Source organism: Populus nigra, chromosome 9 (genome assembly GCF_951802175.1).
Source record: "Populus nigra chromosome 9, ddPopNigr1.1, whole genome shotgun sequence".
NCBI lineage: Eukaryota > Viridiplantae > Streptophyta > Magnoliopsida > Malpighiales > Salicaceae > Populus > Populus nigra.
In genome coordinates, this window is record NC_084860.1 from 2176965 (window position 1) to 2192776 (window position 15812).

The following is a 15812-nucleotide window of genomic DNA, read 5'->3' on the forward strand; positions in this document are numbered from 1 at the left end:
AAACATTAATCATGAACTTAAAATATGATGTATATTAGATAATAATTTTTAAAAATATGGATATGATGAAATATTGAATAATATTTTTTAAAAAATATAAAAATAATGACATATTACATTGATCCGAGTTAAACTATCACATCTAAGACCTTAAAATTTTAGTTTAATTTTTCAAGATCTAATATGGGGAGCTTCTATTCCGGTAAAATTTTTTGTGAAGTGAAGGAAAGTATTTTTTAACTTTTTCAAGAATATATATATGTACAAAATTGGACTCAAATACTAAGCTGGGAGACTCCACCATTGACCTGACCCTGTTATCTTATATGCTTTGAATTCTCAACATTGTAGTTCCAAGTTTTTACCGTAATTCGACAAGCAATTCTGTGTTTTTGAGGTTGGTAAGTCTTCAAACCAAACAAGGAGTTCCATGTGACCGAGTCTGTTGCCTTTAGTGATAGCAAAATAGTTCAAGACTTCCACGAGTCTTTGCAAGATTTCCAAAAAATGGGACACCAGACCATTTATTCCGTAGAAATTAGGCAGGTAGAGAGTAGACCAACAGAAAAGTCACCATTTCACTCGGAGATTTCCCACCCAATACCTGTGCCATGCTTGAAACTATAAGGAATCCTACTGCCACTCAATAAAAATCACAAAGAGAAAGTGAGGTTCTGCAATGGCAATGGCTATGGCAGCATCAAAATTGCTTTTCTTTTTTTGTCCCATTTTCATTAACCTCCTTGTCCTCTCTATTGCACAAGCAGATCCAGAACTTAAGCACATTTGTTCAGAAACTGGTAACTTCACTAACAGTAGTGACTACAAATCAAACCTCAATATCCTTCTTTCCTCCTTCTCTTCCAATACCAAAATCGACTATGGGTTTTACAACGACTCGTATGGCCAAAACAATGACAAAGTTACCGCAATTTCACTCTGTAGAGGAGATAAAAAGCCCGAAACCTGCCGAAGTTGCATCACTAATTCTAGACAAGTGCTTACACAACTCTGTCCAAACCAAAAGGAGGCCTATATATGGTATGATGATTGTATGTTAAGGTATTCAAACCGTTTCATAGTAGGCAGTATGGAATTCGGGCCTCATTTTTGGATGTACAACTTGAATAACGTGACCGACGAAAAAGAGTTCTATGAGAAGCTAAATGTTTTGTTAGGCAATCTTACTAATTTAGCAGCATTAGGTGATTCACGAAGAAAATTTGCAACAGGAAATGCGACCACGGAAAACTCTCAACAAAAAATGTATGCACTTGTTCAGTGCACTCCTGATTTGACTCAGAAGCAATGCAGCGATTGCCTGAATCAAGCTATCAAATTGATTCCAACATGCTGTTATAAGAGGCAAGGAGGGAGGGTGATTTCACCTAGCTGTCACTTTCGATATGAAAAGGACCCTTTCTATGAACTTGTAGCCACGACACCGTCACCATCTCCAGCGCCACTTTCAGTCCTTCCACCGCCACCACAAGCAACAGCAGATGCAGTGCCACCAAGAGCCAGTACCGCGGCCAAAATAGGTACTGCAGTAATCATTACAGAATATGTTCTGTTAACAAATATGGTAAAATTTTAACTGCTTCCAAATTTAATTCAGTTATGATAAAATGCTCTAATCACATGCAATTTTCTGATCTTTTTGCAGCTAAAACATCGGCCATAGTTCGAACTACCATTGCCAACGTTTTGCCAATATTGCTACTTCTAAGGTCCTTACAGCATGTATGAGCCGCTTGACAGATAGCAAGTCATCTACATCATGTTCACTTTCTTATTTTGCAGCCCTTTCTTCCTCGGATTAAAACAATAAATATAGTTGTTGTCTGTATTTATTATGGACACAATAAATATAAATTTATTGTTGATTGGACAATCAGTTTTTATTTATTTTGAAGTTAATTTCTCTCTGAGAATCGTTGTTTTCACTTCTGGTAGTTTTATTTTGATGAGGATGATTGTTGTCAGCATCGTATTGTAGCATTTCCGAGTTGTTAAATTGTGTTTGAATCAAGGATCTCTTGTTTATTTCCTTTATGAAATTATACCTCTTGTGATGGGAAGAATTGTGTGACAAAATAACTCCAAGGGGATTGCATTTGCATTAATTATGAGGCTTGAGGGAACTGGGAAGCTCTAGTGATATATTATCTATTTGGTTGTAGGGCTTTTAGCTCAAGTTTCTTAAAAAAGTTCGTTCTTTTAGTTTTCAAACTCCAGCTAACCCTGCGGGGCCAATCCATAGTCTTACTCGATTGAATTTACTCGGCGACTTGCTGACTTGAAATTTGATTTGGTAGGGTTTGTTTTTATTTTTTATACCAAAATGACATTGTTTATTTAAATAAAAAAAAATCTTGAAAGGATATTGTTTTAGGGTTTTTTAAATTGTAATATGGGTTAACTTGACAACTTTTAGATCAACTCGCTCAACGCTTAACCTTAGTCTAGGGCTGTATCAACTCCTGAACCGGTCTGTCTTTCATCATCATGAGAAAGAAATGTGTTGGTCAGAACAAACCAGTGAAGCTCCAGGAAATGCTTTTTGTTCATGTTAGGAAAAGCGGAAACTCATATGCAGATTTATTAGAAAATAAAATCTCTGCCATTCCTTCTGATCTCATTGTAATGGTCAATCTGTAATTTAAAATGATATTTATAGAGATCCTGTATTTAATTTAGACTGATTAATTCAATTTTATAGAAATCCATGCACATAACTTAAAACGTTTGCATAGAGTTTGCTTAGCCGTTGGCTAAAATTTGAATTGTTTTTATTTTAATTTTTTTAATAATTTTAAATCGTTTTGATATATTAATATTAATATTTTTTTAAAAAAAATATTTTAATATATTTTTAAATAAAAAATATTTTAAAAAACAATTACTTCTATAATTTCAAACACCTCAATCACAAAAGAGTTGGAGTTAATTATTGAGGAGAAATTCATAAGCTTTAAAATAACAAATAGATATTACCTTTCAAAAACTACAAAGTAAATCAACATACGTCTCTTAATGTTAGCTTTGGTTCTAGACACTTACTAACCTTTATATGTATAGACAAAAGACAAGAATTGAGTGAAGCCTTGAAGGCATAGGATGGGCTAATTAAGGAGATCTGGTTATTAATATTCAATGCGGCTGGATCGAGGATATACGAGAGTGGTCAACGATTACATAATTTAATTTATTTGATTATTAAAGATTGTGTGGGTAGACAAAAATGAGAAGAAGAAAATGACCTCTATTTTTAACAATTATTATGTCGAAATTTCAAAGTTTTTATTTGATTATAAAATAATTTTGGTTTTGAATTTCCAACACTGCAATCTTGATTATAAAATAATATGGCTATTGTTGGCTGGACCAAATTTTTTTCCGTTAATGAAAAAAAATAAATTCAAATGATGATAATATTTTTAAATAAATAAGAGAAATTTGAATTAACTTAATTAAACTTCAATGAATTGTCACACTTTTCTTGAGCTTTCATCAAAGAATTTTGTCTTGATACAGTTCTGGGAATTTATGCCTCTGTTATTCGGAAAATAAAGAATGTGTAATTTCTACCATGCATGCTTTGTGACAAATGCAAACAAGTTTTAGGAGTGTTAGCATGGCTCGAAATGTAAAGTATATATGGTAACCTGTGAATAGATTTCATTATGACAAGCTTAAAGAAAAATAGAAATTATGGAAGCACTCACAAGTATATATATTACAAAGAACTTTTATCATAGGAACGAGGTAAAGCAAGCTTTGTGTTAAATCTCAGGATACAACCTGTATATGTGACCTTGCAAACAAAAGACAAAAATTGAGAGTAATATGGTTCGACATAAAAGAATGCAAAACTATTCTACAACGTAGCTTCGACAAATTAATATGTGAAACATCAAAGGCATAGGATGGGCTAATTAAGGAGACATGTAGAGTAATATGGTTCTTAATACTTGGTGTGACTATAGAATATACTAGGATGGTCAAAGATTACATCATATAATTAATTTATTTGATTACTAATGATTTTGTAGGTAAACAAATAAAATGGAAGAAAGGAAAACGTCCTTTAATTTCAATAATTACCAAGTAGAAGCTTCAAAATCTTGGTTTATTTTTTCATGATCTAATATTCTATATATTCCTATAAAATTCTATGTGAAAAATAGGGAAAGTATATTGCTCCATGAAGAATTTATAAGAAGAGAAGTATTAATCTTATTGCTCCATTACGTTTTCAAGTGATGTATATCAGATGGCTTGAGAGGTGCTTGTTAGTTACAGATTCAGATTTGAAAAGATTTAAACATGGCTAACTTTAGACTCCTGGGTTGATGAGCCTTTTCGAGAATATGCATTCGAGAGAGAGAAAGAGAAGCGAGGATCCAATTGTGAATAAATTTGAGAAAAAGGGACTGAACTGAATTATATGTACAAAATTGGACTTAAAATACCAGGGGAGACTTCGCCATTGACCAGAGACTCCATTTATTCCATGTTTTGAATTTTCAACTCTGCTGTGGGTCATCTTGTACGTAGTTCCAATTTTTCTGAGGAAGTGGACAGGCAATTTTGTGTTTCTCCATGAATATTAATTCAGGTCGCCAAGTCTTCAAACCAAACAAGGAGTTCCTAGCGACAGAGTCTTCAAACCAAATGACTTTTGTATCAGCCAATGGCAGCATCAAAAGTCATCATTTCACTTATAGCATTCTTTTTGTGATTATTAATTAATATTTAATGTTGCTACAAGTTAGCTTTGAAAAATATGTGAAACATTAAAGGCACAGGATGGGCTAATTAATTAATATTTAATGTTGCTAGAGGATATACTAGGGTGGCCAAAGATTATATCATTTAATTTATTTGATTACTAAATATTGTTTAGGTAGAAGTAAAAGAAGAAATGACCTATAATTTTAAAAATTATCAAGTCAAAATTTCAAAATTTTGGTTTAAATTTTCATGATCTACTAATATGGTGAGCTTATGTTCCGATAAAATAATTTTGATTTTGAATTTCCAACACTCTGTTTCTTGTCCAAAAAATGGATATACCAACAATTCTGTGTTTCTCCAAGAATATTCATATTCACAAGTCTTCAAACCAAACAACTAGTTCCATGTGAACGAGTCTATAGTCTTTGTTGTGTAAGGCAATGTCACATGTCTTCCACGAGTCTTTGCAGAGTATTTGAAATTTCCAGATTTTTCTGAAAAGATGGGGGACCAATCCATTTTTTTCCATAGAAATTAAGCAGTCAAAAAAGAGACCAACAGAAAATTTCACACGGAGATAGTAATCATTTCCCTTCCAATACTTGGATGTTTATGAAATTAAAAACCGTTGCATGTGAGCGAGTCTGTTGTCTTTTTGTGATAGGCAATGTGTATTAAGGAAACAAGTTTGGTGAGAAAACAATTTTTCTTTTCTCAAGGGTAGAATACAATAACTCATTTGAGGTATTAAGGAAATTATTGAGGTAACCTAAGAAAAATAAATATTTGACAAAGCCCTCTCACCTCACATTCAAGAAAATATTATTGAATCCACTTTTTATATCCGAAAAGCCCTTAATTGTAAGTTAAGAGGATAATTAAATTAAAATCTTATAAATTAAATAAAGCATGTAAGATTGGCATGGTTATTTTTAGTTCTTGAATAATATTGGTTTTACTATTTAATTTAAATCAATTTTGTCTTGAGCTTCTATGTTAATATTCGTTTTTTTTTATTTCGAAGTCTGTCAAATTCGGTGAGGATACCACCATATCTTTAAGACTAACTTATTGAGACATTTTAGTTCGAAGAATTCCAATATTCTTGTATGCACAAGCCAGATTTATTTTGAATAATTCCCAGATGTTCGATAATTAGGAAGATCATTTCATATCACTGTACCAGATTCAGAGGCAGGCAAAAAAACCGATGGCTTCTTCCAGATTGCTTTTTTCTCTCTGTCTTCTGTTCGTCAAAGTTCTGGCTCTAGCGAAGGTACAGCAGCCAGCAGACCAGCCTGTGATGTTATATAAAGAATGTGTAGGAAAGGGCAACTACACCACTAACAGTAATTACCAGGCAAATCTCAATCAACTCCTCACCTCTATCTACACCAACACTGAAATAAACAATGGCTTTTACAACTTTTCCAACGGCCAAGACGCGGACACAGTCTATTCAATTGCACTTTGTAGACCGGATATCAGTCCTGATGCCTGCCGCAGTTGCATAAGAAATGCTGGTGATTCCCTGGTAAGACTCTGTCCAAAATATTTGGAGGCAATTGGAGGGTTAGATGATTGTATGGTACGCTACACAAACCGCTCCATATTTAATCGCATGGAGAAAGGACCTTATTTTTGGGTGTATGATGATCGAGTTCATGTCTCTGATGTAGTCGGGTTCAATCAGTCACGGATGACCTTGTTAGATAGGCTGAGAGATGAAGCAGCAGCAGGGGATTCTCGTTACAAGTATGCAATGGATCAAATAGCTGCCCCAAACTTTCAAACAATATATGCACTTGTACAGTGTACTCCTGATTTATCTGCTTCGGAATGCAGGGATTGCCTGTATAATGCTTCAGGACTTATTCCACAGTGTTGTGATGCAAGACAAGGTGGAAGAGTTTTTTATCCAAGCTGTAATTTTAGGTATGAGATAGACCCTTTCTATCACCCTTCGACTAATTCAATCCCACCACCACCAGCTTCAACTTCACAAGGTATGGGCAACAACTTAAAGCATGACTAGATGAAATACTTTTCTTCAACTATTTTGAATTTGAGTATGTGGGTTTAGGCTGTTAAAGATTCGATTCAATTAAGGATCTATTCCCAGCAATTTAGAAGTTAACCTTTTGATATTGACTTAACTTCCTCTGTTACTACTTGTTAGTTATTAGACAAATCTATCAATTCAGCCTAAACATGTGTAAATCAGATTTCATTTCTGGTTTTTAGGAAAGAAGGGCATGAAGAGAAATGCCATCATCATCATTTCCATTGTTCCGATAGCTGTTTCTGTGATTCTTATAGTTTGCGTCTGCATCTTCTTAAGAGCCAGGAGGAAGCAGAAGGGGGAAGAGGAAGCTAAAGGTAATTTCTGAAGTTATTTGAAAGGTTAAGGACATAACGCGAAGCTTTTTAGCCTCTTAGAGTCCTCTTTTTACTGCTTACCATTCCTACACTCAAACTGTAGAATTGCTTATAACGCGAAGCTTTGTAGATTTACGTTACTCCCTTAATTTCCAATGCAATTATGTTTCCGTGCATGCTAACTTGTTCAACTTTTGAAGCTGGGGACGAAATAGAAAGTGCAGAATCATTGCAATTCGCATTCAGCACCATTCGAGATGCAACAGAGGACTTTTCGGAGAAAAATAAGCTGGGACAGGGTGGATTTGGTGCTGTTTACAAGGTAGTAAAGGATATACTGCTACTTACATATAGTTAAATCGCAATGCTCAAGATGATACAGGTAGTAATGGATTGATATGATTTCAGGGAGCACTTCCTAGCGGACAAGAGATTGCTGTGAAAAGACTTTCTAAGGACTCTGGGCAAGGAGATTTGGAATTCAAAAATGAAGTCTTATTGGTGGCAAGACTCCAGCACCGGAATTTAGTCAGGCTTCTAGGTTTCTGCTTGCAAGGAATTGAAAGGCTTCTTATCTATGAGTTTATGCCTAATGCGAGCCTTGATCACTTCATATTTGGTAAGGCTAGGAACCAGCTAATTTACAATTGTATTATAAGCAATTGAGTCTCCTTCGAAATAAGAAGCTCAAATGAATATTTCTCGTGCTCTTTCACTTGAGTAAATTGAGCCATGCGATTCCTTGAAATGTAGATCCAATCAAGCGTGTGCATTTGAACTGGGAAAGACGTTACAAGATTATTGGAGGAATTGCTCGAGGGCTCCTTTACCTTCACGAGGATTCTCGACTTCGAATCATTCATCGTGACCTCAAAGCCAGCAACATTTTGTTAGATGAAGAGATGAATCCGAAAATTTCAGATTTTGGCATGGCGAGGTTGTTCGTAGTGGATCAAACTCAAGGCAATACAAGTAGAATTGTGGGAACCTAGTAAGTATCTGAACATGATGAACAGCATAATTACCATTTATTAAGCTCATCCTTTATTGCATTGTATCAAAGAAGAAGAAATGAAAAGTCCCAACAATATAAATGATGTTAAACATTGTTAACATTGTCGAATCTTATAATATTAAACTTTTCGTTGATGATAAACAGTGGCTATATGGCTCCAGAATATGCAATGCAAGGACACTTCTCGGTCAAGTCAGACGTATTTAGTTTCGGCGTGCTAGTTTTGGAGATTGTGACTGGTAAAAAAAATAGTTTTCGCAATGGAAATGACATAGAGCACCTTTTGAGCCATGTAAGTACAGGACAATCCACAAATCAAACACGTTATTTAAGGCTTTATAGGGATATCTGCAAGCCCTTCAATATTGTGAATTCACTTTGGATAAATTTTGTAGGCATGGAGAAACTGGAGGGAAGGGACTGCTCAAGATATGATAGATCCCGTTTTGAGTAGTGGCTCAGCAACAGAAATGATGAGATGCATCCACATTGGGTTACTCTGCGTTCAAGAAAATGTAGCTGACAGGCCGACAATGGCTTCAGTAGTTCTCATGCTAAGCAGCTCTTCCCTCACATTGCAAATACCTTCTCAACCTGCATTTTTTATGAACAGCAGCACATATCAATCAGATCTGTCATCCTCAATGGGGCATAGTTCAAGGGTGACTGAGTCCTCGCTATCTGAATCTGTAGCTATCCCTTTGTCCAAAAATGAGGTTTCAATTACTGAGTTGTATCCTAGATAATGGTTTAGATGCAGAGATTTAATATAAAACCAGTTTTGTGGTTTCAGTCAATCATTTGAATGTTTGGATTGGGATAAATATTTGATATCGTATCAATGTTTTATTTTTTTGAGGTTTCAATTACTTTTATTTTTTCTAATTAGATTAATAAAATTAAACATAAAATTTAATTATCCTAGAAACATGTGAAAAAAAGGGAAAGGGTGGAGACAGTCACAAACATTGAACATCGAGATTCCACACAGATGTTTGAATAATATTGCTGAATGACAAGTTGATCCCAGTGGGCGATTGTGCGTTTCGTCCATCAATTTTTTGACAACATTTATATTATTCATACATAACTATGCGATGAAATATTTTTCTTTTTTAATAGTCTGTATTATTGTTATAAAAAAAGATAGCATTTTGTTACCATTTCTAAATAGAAAAAATAAAGTTATTAGAGACAAAGAGAACATGTTTTCATGATTATGCCCCTTAACAATTAAAAATTAATTAAGCCCCTCGAATTGTTTATCAAATCAAAGGATATGGATTTTCATATTTTCTTATTTGACGTATAATATTGGAATCATTTATATAAGAGAAAAAAATATAACGAAACCTTTTTATTTTTCATGAGATAATATGTATTGAAATTGATATATATATATATATATATATATATATATATATATAGCCAGTAATATGCACTATATGAGTTGAAATCATTTTATAAATGATCACTTGAATATTTAATTCAAATAAAACATTAATTTAATAGTAATTATAAAACTATAATCTGAAATAATAATTAATAGGTTAGTATTTTGAAATGTTTTCTATTTTTTAAAAAATAATACAATAGATAAATATTATTTTTATTTTTTAGAAGATATTTTCAAAGTGAAGATTTAGAATTAAGTGTTCATTTTTACTGTTTATTTAAATCTTTATATCTTATATTAATAGTACAATTAAAATGTTCCTTTTGTTTTCCCCCTTTTATTGATAAATTATTGGATACATTCCTTAGCGATTAGCCTTTGTATCTCTTTTTTAAGAGTGTAACAATCCTAGATATTATCAATGCAACGGTCTTGTGGCTATTCCCATCCCAAAACGGCGCCGCTTCATTGGACTCTGTTCATCTTCTTAAGCAGACCAAACTGGAAGAGGAAAAGCCGCCCCGCGCCCCACGATGCGTCTCCATCATCAATGTAACGGCTTGTGAGTCCGTTTCATTTGCCTTACCAACGCATGGCATTCTATGGCTTTATATAAGCCAGAGAAAAGCCACAAGGGGCGGGGGATAGAACCGAGGGGACAGATGAGAAAACGCTGGGGGAAGACGCAAACAGAGGAAATTCCAAGAAACAGAGGGGTAGAACAGGGAGAAAACCAGAGGATAGAGGAACGAAAAAGAACAAAAACAGAGAACGAATTGGAGGACATAACACAGGGGAGAAGACGGACAAGTAAAAATAAACCAGAGAACCAGGTAGGGAGCGAACACAGAGAAAAAGAAAAACGAAGACCAGTGAGGAGGAAACACACATAGAACAAAGGAGGATAGAAAACACAGACAGAGAACCAAGAAACCAGGGGAAAATAAGGAACAAACACAGGTGACACAAAAAAAACAGAGCAAACACAGTAGAGAGAGAGAGAGAGAGAGATGAGAGAAGAGGAAGGAACCCATAAAACAAAAAAAGAGGGCAGAGAGAAAGAAGACTAGAGGAAGAACAAGAGGAAAACAGAGGAGGAGAAAATAGCATCAGCCGGCCAGCCCTCCCTGCGTTTTCCCTGCCCTTTGCATTTTAATTACTATGTTCTTGTAAGCAGTTCACGCACGCCTGCGGGTAAAAAAGCAATGGCCAGCCGGGTCACCAGCTGGGTCCAGTGCAGCCCCCAGCCCAAAAAAAGCTGAGGCTGAATTAGGTCTCAGCCCCGCCGGTTCAATTTGTTTTGGGCCAAACATACTTTTATGTTTCACCTCTTTAATTTCACTCTTTTTATTTTTTGATATTTTGTCAAACAAACTCTTTTTTATATCAAAAAATTCCAGAAAAAATTGAAGATCTTAGTTGATTTATTTATTGATACCCTGCACTTTTTTTCGGGTTGTTTTGTTTTAGATATAATGCATATTTGATCTATGAATTTTTACGGTGAAATGCAACTCCGATATATGATATAATTTTTTTTCTTGTAAAAAAAATTAAAATAAAAAATATGTATGTATTGTTTTAAATTTATTTTACTAGTTTATTCACTGATGCTAGATGTAAGAATACTATATGTTTTTTTTGTTACGTAATATTTATCAACACTAGAGTTGAAAGTATCTGTAGTTGAATATTCACTGATGCTAGAGTTAGGAATATTATCATCAGTAGCATAATATAACAAACCCTTAGCAATTCAATACAAAATTAGCAATTCAGCCTACCTCAGGTATGATGCTTAAAGGGTGATAATTTCTTTCATTTTACGTAACCATCCAATATCATAAAATCTCTATTAAGTAGTTAGGGTTCCTGATGACCATAATACTAGGTGACAAATCTTTAAACGTGATCTTTTTCTTGAAAATAAGATGCCAGAAATTCTATTCTTTCCCTAACATTTAATTTTTTAAAGGCACCATAATGTTACGTATTATATAGGATTAATACCAATTTAGGACTAACCGTGACAACACCGTTACATTGATATCAATTAGGATGATTTTGTTTCAAATATTTTAAGTATTATTAAGTGAGTTATAAAGATATAAGCTTCAATTGTTTTATCCACTCTCTAAGAGAGTTTTTTTTTTTGTTTTTTTTTTTGCTATAAACAAAATCATCATTGTAATCTTTGGAGAGTTAGAATAAAACTTTTGGCATTGATGAGGTTTTGTCATCAAGGAAAAATCTTTAAAAGTGCATATATTCAAGTGGTAGAAAATTTTTGGAGAGAATATCTTCAAATGATATAAAGATCTTGGTGTGAATTCATCAAACAACTATTGTATTCTTTGAACTTGGACCAATGAAAGAATACAATACTCAAGTACGGTTTTGGTACTTGAGGTGTTGATGTAGGCTTGCCGAATCACATTAAAAATGATTTTCCTATTTCTTTGCCTATACTAGTTACTTGAAGCACTTTAATTATATTGTTAGTTAATTGTTTTTATTTTAATTAATTATAATATTTGTTATTATTAGTGCTACACTTAATCTCCTCTAGGTGTATTGTTGCCTTATTCCCAGCTAAATTATGTGGCAAAATCACTATATCTTTCCTCATAAAATACCGTGGATTGTTACAAATCATTTTGTTTAGTCTCTAAGTTTTTGATCACTAACACAACTTTTTTTTCCCGTCTTGAAATATTGGCTTCATCATACCTTTAGTTTCTATTACCTATCTAGCGTTGGTTAACAATTATAACGCTATCAAGTACATTTGTTTTATAAGCCTGCGGCAGCGCGCGGGCATGCCATCTCATACATAAAGCTAAAGGGTGTGGGGAAATCACTGTTCACTCACACACATTGCACTGTGGATTACAATAATAATCCAAATTATATTACTTTTTTTTTGCACCTTTTTTTTTTACTTTTTTTTCACTCACAGTGCATTACTTTCCTCTCTTTTTTTTCTATAGTACTTTCCTTTTTTAAAATTTATTTTTTATATCATCACATCAAAATAATACAAAAAAATCAAAAAATATTAATTTAATGTAAAGAAAAAAATAAAAATAAAATTCAATTTTTTAATACCATTTTTTAAACTAAAAAACAAATATGCTTTAATAAGAAAATTCAACCCAGCCTAGTATGAAAAAAAATTATCATCACTCAATTTTTGTACAACATAAAAAAGTCATATCTATTTATTTTTTCTATATAGTATAAAAAAAAACAATAAGAGAAAAGGAAAAAAATTAAAGGGAAAGAAATTTGTTGCCGGTGTATTGGGCGCTACTCTACTATGTGTTATTCATGGTGCTACTGTAGAAAATAATTTATTTGAAGAAGGTAATGATACAAATACATTTCGTGCTTTTAACTCAACTCATGTATTTTTATATTTGAAAAAATAATTGTTATTAACCCATTGTGGAGCGCAGGCCCATATGCTATTTATTATATTATCACATAATTGTTATTTTTTAAAATATTATTTGTAATTTTTTTTATTTTTTAAAATTGATTTTTTACATCACTATATCAAAATAATACAAAAGCATCAAAATATATTAATTTGAATTAAAAAAAATATTAATTGATTTTATTTATTTTTTATTGACCTAATCTTCGTGGGTCCGGTTGCCCAGGCAGACCCAATGCTTTTGGGTTTGGCTGCCCAGCCAGACCTAGCAGCATTGGATCTAATGATTTAGCCAAACCCAACAGTGATTTTTAACTAAATACAGAAAAGACAATATCTTTCAGGGTGTTATAGTGTCGTCCAAAGTGTAAAAACTTTATGTTTATAGTGTGATCCACAGTGTAATAAATCTATATCCACAATACATGTTTAATATTTTTTTCCATACCTTTTAAAATATAGTATCATAATTATGGGTATCTTATTTCGACACGAGCAAGTTTTATTGAAAAGTTGTTTTGTATTCATTAAAATTCAAGATAAATTAAAAAAGACCAAAAAAATAAAAAGAAGTGCATAAAAAATGAAGTTTGTAGGATTTTGATTATTCTATTATATTGTTTAAAGTAATTATTTTATTGTTTAAAGTACAGAAATTTTATTTTGTAATTTTTTTTCTTTAAAATACTGTGAATTGCTACAATATTTTCCCACATGGTTTTTCTATTTAATTTTTTAATTTTTCAAAATTTTATTTGTCAATTTTATTTTTTTAATATTGAGTTGATAAAGAATTTTGTTTTGTAATTTTTTTTCTTTAAAACATTGTCGATTACTACAGTGTTTCTCCACATGATTTTTTTTTGTTTTATGATTTTCTCCAAAATTATCTTTTTTATTTTATTTTTTAATATTGAGCTGGTTAAAAATTACAGTTACAATATGTGAATATATTAATTTGAATTAAATAAAAAATATTAATTGATTTTATTTATTTTTTATTGACCCAATCTCCGTGGGTCTGGCTACCCAGGTAGACCCAATGCTTTTGGGTCTCGCTTTGGGTTTGGCCAAACCCAATGCTCTTGAGTCCGGCTGCCCAGCCAGACCTGACAGTATTGGATCTGGTTATTTAACCAAACTTAGTAGTAATTTTTAACTAAACACAGAAAAAACATCATCTCTCAGGGTGCTACAATGTCGTCCACAGTGTAAATATTATATGTTTATAATATGGTTCACAATGCAATAAATTTATATCCATAATACATGTATATTATTTTTTTCCATGCCTTTTAAAATATAGTAAAATAATTATGGGTATCTTATTTCAACACGAGCAAGTTTTATTGAAAAGTTGTTTTGTTTTCATTAAAATTCAAGATAAATTAAAATAGAAAAAAAAAGTGCATAAAAAATGAAGTTTGTAGGATTTTGATTATTCTATTATATTGTTTAAAGTAATTATTTTATTGGTCGATAATATTTTAAAACAGAAGAAAAAATCTCTAACAAGGAAAAAAGTATTATGATTTACATACGAGTAAAAGAATCTCAAAGAAATTAAATATAGTCATAAATAACAATAAAAAAAAATGTCAAATTTAACTATTCTGATTATATAAAAGAAGACTCCTCACTTTTAGATACAAATATAATATCGGCATTTAATATCATCAACTATATATATAAAAAAACAAATTGAGATTATTTTATTTAATTTAAATAACAAAAATAGATCATGGAATGAAAATAACACCATCCTAGAGTTTATCGAGCTCAAAAAACAACATTAGTATAGTTACGGGGAAAACATTAACATTGATTGGAAGTTGAAATCCAAGTCCACCCAGTCTAGAACTGATGTGGAATAGAGGAGAGAGTGTTTTGCACGTTAACAAAATTTATAATCAATTTGTTATTTATTTTTCTTTTATTTTTTTATCAATTGATTCTAACCGAATAGATTATTAGATTTATTAAATCTAATTTAGTCCTTTCCAATCAACAATCAAATCCAGTAGCTTATGAACAGTCAAGCAGCTGCAATTCAAAAGAGATTTCGGTAACCATGAAATTCTTTACAGAGTCTGTCCGTTAATAAAAGTTATGGTTTTTGTATTTACCCGTTATTCCAAAAAAAAAGAAAAAAAAAAGCAAGCTTGCAAGAAGTCAGTCAACTTTACAACCAAGTCAATGACATACGACAAACCAAAAAGGAGTCCTACGATCCGGTCCCATATTTACTGTTCTGACACTTCAGTTGTTCGTATTGAACCAGTCTTTCCCACCTACAGCCAAAGCACTAGGGAACGTTTGGTACTGTATTTGTACCTGCGTTTCGTCAAAATTTGAAATTTTTTTTTTGTTAAAATTGAGTGCAGTTTGTACTTTTTGGATCGTTTTGATGTGCTGATGTCAAAAATAATTTTTAAAAAATAAAAAAACATCATTGGCATGCATTTCGGCACGAAAAGCTATTTGAAAAGCACCCGCAACCACACTGCCAAACACGCTCCCAGCGTTTGCCACGCTCTTTTCAAAGAAAAGTATACCTGAAAATAACGGAACTTTACTTGTGAGAGATTCCATGCCAAGAGCGTGTTTAGTAGTGTGATTGTTGGTGTTTTTTAAATAACTTTTCATGTTAAAATATTTATCAATGATATTTTTTTATTTTTTAAAAATCATTTTTAATATCAGCACATCAAAACGACCCAGAATATATAAACTATATTAAATTTTAATAATAAAAAAAATTCAAATTTTTTGAGAATCAGCCACAGCCGCGTTCCCAAACATTACGAAATTTTCAAGTCAACATCACTTTGGGTGTGGCTATC

General features: G+C 32.4%; 1 protein-coding gene across 3 annotated transcripts in view; it reads left to right on the plus strand.

Annotated features, from left to right (window-relative positions):
• The first annotated feature begins 452 nt into the window (after positions 1–452).
• The window catches only part of LOC133703014 (cysteine-rich receptor-like protein kinase 7), a 30782-nt gene continuing 15422 nt past the window's right edge, over positions 453–15812 (plus strand). The window contains exons 1-7 of one of the 3 annotated variants that reach the window (XM_062127397.1): positions 453–1523; positions 6985–7119; positions 7320–7441; positions 7528–7738; positions 7873–8110; positions 8279–8426; positions 8530–9000. In XM_062127397.1, coding sequence (XP_061983381.1) covers positions 680–1523; positions 6985–7119; positions 7320–7441; positions 7528–7738; positions 7873–8110; positions 8279–8426; positions 8530–8880 — 2049 coding nt within the window. In that variant the 5' untranslated portion in view covers positions 453–679 and the 3' untranslated portion in view covers positions 8881–9000. Of the gene's footprint in view, positions 1524–5738; positions 6747–6984; positions 7120–7319; positions 7442–7527; positions 7739–7872; positions 8111–8278; positions 8427–8529; positions 9001–15812 lie in introns of those variants that run through there. The other 2 variants (XM_062127394.1, XM_062127395.1) reach the window with 2 other exon arrangements.